General features: G+C 34.8%; 1 protein-coding gene across 1 annotated transcript; it reads right to left on the bottom strand.

Moving 5' to 3' along the window:
• Window positions 1–1793: 1793 nt before the first annotated feature.
• On the bottom strand, window positions 1794–5492 carry LOC149769108 (neuronal acetylcholine receptor subunit alpha-3-like). The gene is made up of 2 exons (XM_089949969.1): window positions 4703–5492; window positions 1794–2636 (listed from the first exon to the last, which is right to left on the bottom strand). Exons 1-2 carry the CDS (start codon window positions 5153–5155, stop codon window positions 1794–1796), a joined length of 1296 nt encoding a protein of 431 aa, XP_089806095.1. The 5' UTR covers window positions 5156–5492.
• Window positions 5493–6715: the final 1223 nt, after the last annotated feature.

The following is a 6715-nucleotide window of genomic DNA, read 5'->3' as shown; positions in this document are numbered from 1 at the left end:
CAACGTAACCACAACGACAATTTGAGAAAAAAGAGCATACTTTCTACAGGTCAAAGCATTTCTACAAAATTACAAGTCACTAGAGACCTAGTGCCCCTGCTAAATAGCGAGAAATTCGTCGTTGTTTTTAGTCCATGCAGCGGACCCTGCATCCTAAAATCAACATCACTTTTAAAACACAAATGCTACAGTGATAGAAAAAAGATCTAAACAACCACAATTAAAAATATTACATTTCTCACCACAAAGCACAGAAAGTTAATAAAACTAATACGCCCTTTAAAAAATCATGGCGTTATTTCAGACGGATCCCATTAAAGTACAAAACCGAATTCTAATTTACAAAATCAAGTTATAAGTGGTTAACTATCGACTTTTAACCAATACTTGTGGACGTTAATCACGCACGTGATTAATCCACAAACAACTTACACTAAAAGCTGTATATGTCTTCACATAAGAATCTCAGAATAAATAAAAAAATATAAATATTAATCAACCGTAATTCAGAAAGCCATCTGCCTTCTCTGTACGGCTCTGTCTATTCAACCCGCCTCATTGTGCCGTCCCTGACCCAACCGTTTAGCAACCAAATGGACACAGCCGTTGTCTACCCTTATATGAATCTTCCTGTTGCGAAATAAAATGGCCATTATTTTGCCAACATATGTTTGCTAATCAAGAACATGCGCGCAGGTACGGGAATTTTGTAATATCTCTACAGTTTAGAAAGTAACTGACAAACGTTTAATAAGTTTGCGTTTAGTGAAAACGGGGTGAGGGTAGAGGTAGAGTAGGGGATATTGGGAGGATGGTTCAATCAGAAGGTTCTTTTTAATCAATCAAACAAAATCATTTATAACTGCATGAATCCTGACAGGGAAGGAACTCACTTCAAAACCTATTTGATTATTTTAATTCAAGCATGAGAAATTTTGAGGAATTAATAATTTATTTTCAAACTAAAAACGATGCTTAACTGGCCTGATGTCTAGTAAAAAAAATACGTCCGTTACTACACACTTTTATAACGACTGGTTCGCCCTCTCTAACAAGATACTCAACTCCACCTCAAATTACTTCCTGTCGGTAGCAATACAACAGATCAGATTCATAAAGGACTTTATTTGTTCACCTTTAAATGGACACTAAAAGAAACCAAGCTTAGATTGGTATCACACGACATGTACCACAGAACACGACACAAATCTAATGCAACGGATTATTTCTAGCTAACATTATTATACACTTATTTATTCAAACATCTGAGAACATTTCCTTATGCAAAGAAATCAGCGAGTGTCCAGTTTATGAAAAATTAAACCCTGCTACCACTAAGTCTCGTGAATACTATACATTATGAATATTGCTCATATAAACTGGAAAATGTATAGGGTTGAGAAAAATATTCACAATACTGACTCCCCACAATCAACAAATAATATCTAACTAGCTAATAATAACTAGCAATAAACAGGAACGTAAAATACAAATATCACATACCTAGGTTTATTTCATTACATCGACGTCTACAACAGAGGACAGTTTTATTTCCCTTTATCGACAGATTACATAGATGTATATATGCTTGATATATCTAAGGCCCATGCAAATATAACGTTCATAAATGTTGAGTTTTATGTCCTGGTGTCCTGTGTAAGAAGATAACCGCCAAGACAGAGTTCACTGAAGATTCAGATAGCATAACTTAAATTCACAGTGACTCAACACTGAATCAAAAGGAAGATAATGAGAAGTTTTATGACTTAAAAGAGGTGGAAGGAAAGTCATTGTTATGCAGCATATTTTGAACAGATTGAAAATATTGTCACTGTGGTGATAAATGTTGCTATAAAGAAAATCCAAAAGAAAATGAAGTCGAGGGCATTGCAGATGTGATTCCACGTGATTTTAGGCTTCTCGTCTGGTGTTGGTGATTCTGAGTTTTTCATTACAGAAGTTGCTTCTTCAGTAGAAATTGTGTGACCAGAATCAAAATTAGGAACCTCAGCCTTGCTCATCATTGCCGGATGCACCTTTTTATGTCTTCTGCATCGGACTATTTCCACGATCACTTGAAGTCCAATCAGCCATGATGGGATAGGGTCCTCATCAACATCCTTAAAATTCAGACGAAGTATAAACAGCGTCAAAATGACGATCAGAGTACTAAAACCGGCCATTAGTACCAAGTAAATACCCAGGAAGGAAACTTTTTCTGAATTCTGTGGCAATATTGCTGTAACTATTGTCAAAAAGACGGCCAGAGCAAGAAATACTGTCACAGAAAACGAAGCCTTTTCTCCGGATTCTGCCGGAAGTACGAATATGCAGACATTCAGAAGAGACAACATTATGACTGGTAATATGACATTTAACAAAAAGAAAAGTGGTTTTCTTTTTAATTTGATTGAAAATACAACTGCAGCGTCAGAAGATTCCTGTAACGTATCTACGCTCGTGTCAACAATTGACCATTCCGAATTTTCTTCGTATTCATCCAGGATAATTCCCTTCTCCCCCTCCGTAACATTTACTTCCACTTTCGTGTAACTCCATGCCACAAACTTCAAGGTACAAGTTTGAATATCAAAAGGAAAGTAGGTAATATCAATTCCGCATGTTGACTCAAAAATCTGGAAAAGAAATTGAGCAAATTATTGGCTGCCAAATGATTTGTGTTCAAATTGTAATGAATTATTTTTCAATCTCAATAAGATCTAAGGACTGTTTCATCAGGATGGTTCAAATTGTAGCCCACTCTCATGACACATTTGCGGCCCTTCCTTAGATTCGTGGTACAGCATAAGGATACAGTGATGTCCCATAAATGGTCGTTGAGTACTTGATATACAATGCAAAGAATCTTACATGAGTGCTCATTTCCAATTGACTTTATGAAACGAGTCTAAACGTTTCTAAGTTTGCGAGCCTTTAATACTTATTCCATTTTACCTACCACAGTCTAGCTTAGTACAATTACTTTGACATGCAATGTGATGCCTGCTTCGTGTCGCCTTTCCTTTATATGACGTTATGACGCCGTCTGTAACTTGAAGACGGGTTAGTACAAGTGCTACATATATGAGAATCATCGGATAGGTATATTAACGTAAATAACACAGTATTCATGTTATAAATAAGAATATGTCAAACGTAAAATAGCTTTGTTAGAAAGAGTTTACATAAAGTTCCAAGGTGCCAAATAAGTTAAAGACCATTGAAGTGGATTAACCAGCTTTTGTAAATATGGTTCCATAAATCTAGCCCGTGATTCCCAAAACTTTACTAATTTGTCGGAGAACTACATTTCGATCTCCAGACTTTCTATGTTTGGCCCAGGTCCGTATTTCACAAACGTAAATCTTATAGCTGAGTCTAGACTTAATAATTCTTGACATTAAGTCGGGCTTAAGGACGAAGTATAGAGTTCAAAAAAGTACTCCTGCTCAATAATCTAGTTTCTTTTTCGAACGAATATTTTGTTTAAATAATATGAAAATATTGATAAATTTACAAGCAAAGTGAATATACTTGTAATATATAAAATATTCAGCTTGAATCATTAAGAGAACTATATGCAGATTTGTAGGAACCTTTACAAACCAGCACTGGTCCATCATGAGTGTGTTGGTAAATCTGTGACAGCAGTACTAACGATGTTTTGTTGCATATGCAACTTCATTTCTTTTGCAAAAGCATGCTACGTAGCGCTATCTCTGAGTGGCTTCATAACATTTTCTATTCAAATAACGAATCAGTTAATAAGCAATATCGCCCTTGTGAAGCGCCTTGGAATCTCTAAGAAGTTTGCACTAATCTCAAGGTCATTTAAACTGGTTTTTAATTCATTCTTCGTTTATCTAATGCTCTGACTTCATTTTATTTACTATATAGTTTAATACCGTTGTTCTGTGTGATTATTTTTAAAGTTCCAACATGGACCTTATGGCAACAGTTAATTCGTAAACCAATATATCGCGAATTTGATTTGTCTAGCCCAAAGTACTAGTATCAAATTAAAGGTTTAAAATTAATTGGCCATATCTTTAAAACGGCTTATTGGATTTTTAGAAACGTTTTACATTAATTTCCATCCACTGAGAATATATGGGCTGAGTCCTACATGTGTCGAATAATATACTGTACAGTTCATCATAAAGTCATAAGTACCTATAGACTTAGTGTGTACGATACATGATTTTATTGTTCAAATGCCTAATAAAACGGAATACTTTACACCAGGGCGGCATGTAAAGAAAAACATATTGTTGCGAAGACCTCCATAGAGCCTCCGTACATTCGTTCTTACCATAGAATTTGTTCAACACAATCCTAAATACATTACACGTCTTTTCTCAACATTCGTGTTAATAAAGTTATACTTACATATATTGTTTCTTACTAGACAACACGCCACTAACGAATTTTGGAAAGAAACGTGTTCACGTTAGTTGTTCTGTTCTCTTTAGCAATGTTTTATGATCAAATAACAAAACTACATTTATTTCTTTCATGCTTTTGTAAAAGCATGAAAACGGTATAGAAAAGACTTTGGGGTTTAGCCAGTAATGCTCACAGATCATTTGAACCAAATTAATATTATTGTTGATGCGTGAGGATATCGTTAAAATGCGAGGGAGAATGGTCCTTCTTAAACGCGATAACAGTTGATCATATTTGTACAGAAAGAAATACCTACCCCAATGGGATACCAAAAGACCGAGCCATCATTCAACACGTAAACAAACAAACTACTGGAGCCAAGCTCTTTCAATTCGGATACGCCATTTTGCAGAGATATATCCGGTTTCCACACGTTGTCCTGAGGAATAAATGTACCTGTCAGGTCACCATAAGTCGATAGAGTCCATTGTAGATAATAATCGTTCCAGCTAATAGTAAGGTAACCGGAAGTGGTCAGTTTTTCATTCTGCGAGTCAAAGTTTATTATGCTTGTAAGATAAAAGTCAATAACAACATCGGTTGTCGTATTTTGATAGTAAGTAGGTCTAATAGCCTTATTATAGGCAGACGCATTAAAAATTTGAGATAAAAGATTCTTTGCTTCATCCGATGTCTGAGCATTGACTTTAAACATGCACACGATCACTAAGAATATCAACAACATTGAATTTAGTTTCCGATGCGTCATATTCACTGGGATTGATCACGAATATATGCGCACTATAAAATCTATGATAATGCTTTTAAACAACAAGACAAAACACTTGTTAAACAGTCCATAAATAAATGGATATTTGCATTCCAAACAATTTGTCATGGTCCAGAGACAGTAAAATGATTTTGCCTTTTCACACTTGTTTTAAACACTTTAGACAGTATAATCCATTCTTATTTTTTAAAATGTATCATAATACGTTATCCCGATTCAGGTCTGGTGTGTGCTCACGGTTAATGAGATTCATCTCTTTCGGCTACCGATATAAGCTTTAGTATTATCTCTGCAAGTCTTTTTCTTGTGATTCAATGCTATTTTATTCAACGACAGAACAATAATCAATTCAAACAACACGTCACCGTCATGCATTGAAGCGTCGTTTCTTACTGGAAAATTTCATTGTGGCAATTCTTTGAGTACATATTCACTCAGTGATTTCACTCGGTGCTTTGAATGGAAAATCAATACCATGTATGACTGACAAAAAGGTTTCAAATTTCTTATTCAACCTAAAGTATCTACACTGGACTTGAGTCTAAAGAACATTCCCGTTAAGACAGAAATACATAATCATGAAGACAGTTTTTAGTGACTCTCGTTAATGTAAAAAGATTATGTAGGCCAACTACACTTATCTGTTTAAAAACTGGCCCTGTGAGTAATCCTGAAATTTGAGTACGATACTACTCACGCTCAAGCTCAAAACCCCAAATTTAAATATGGCTCATTGAGTTTTATTATATCACTGAATTTTAAACACGGTACATGGAATTCATCATTGAAATGTAAAAATAGTACATGAAATTTAACTATATTGTTGAAATTTAAATATGGTACATGAAATATAACTACATCATTGAAATTTAGGTATGATAAACAGAGTATAAATAGATAAACAGAGTATAAATAAGTCAACGAAATTTAAATATGGTACATTGAATGTAATTACATCACTGAAATTTAATATGGTACAGGAGTATAATGACAATCGTATAATAACATCATTTACATTGAAATTTGGTAAATGGGGTATACTTACATAGTTGAAATTTAAATATGGTACATGGGGTATAATTACATCATTTAAATTTGTATGATACATGGGGTCTACTTACATCATTACATCATTGAAATTTACCAAATGAGCGGCTAGATCGTGGTCTAAGCTGTCCATTTTACTGGTGACTTCAAACTAAAGTCGCATACCCTACCCACTTGTGTAATGCAACTCCAGATTTGTGTCGATGCTTAGAGTAAAGACATTATGTCCCCTGATCAGTGTCACAGTTATAGCCATTGGTCAAATAACTAAATGTCTAACTCATGGCAAATGGATGTATGGTTGATTATACAATAGCAGGCTGAAGCGAACTTTGTACTTTCATTTTATTTATTTGATTGGATACTCGGAAAGAACAAACAAGTAGACAATAAATATGGTATTGTATGTTTCTTTCGAAAACATTACTCCCCCACCGCACGCACTCTCTCTCTCTCTCTCTCTCTCTCTCTCTCTCTCTCTCTCTCTCTTTG

The sequence above is a fragment of the Sinohyriopsis cumingii genome, unplaced genomic scaffold, assembly GCF_028554795.1.
Source record: "Sinohyriopsis cumingii isolate HCF-2022 unplaced genomic scaffold, ASM2855479v2 utg004798l, whole genome shotgun sequence".
Taxonomy (NCBI): domain Eukaryota; kingdom Metazoa; phylum Mollusca; class Bivalvia; order Unionida; family Unionidae; genus Sinohyriopsis; species Sinohyriopsis cumingii.
This window is presented reverse-complemented; position numbering and strand designations above follow the sequence as displayed.

Excerpts from the sequence above, each read along its gene's own strand:
- LOC149769108 (XM_089949969.1), bottom strand. The coding sequence starts at position 5,155 with ATGACGCATCGGAAACTAAATTCAATGTTGTTGATATTCTTAGTGATC. Across the intron at positions 2,637-4,702 it reads TCTTTTGGTATCCCATTGGG|ATTTTTGAGTCAACATGCGG; the intron begins GTAGGTATTTCT and ends TTTCTTTTCCAG.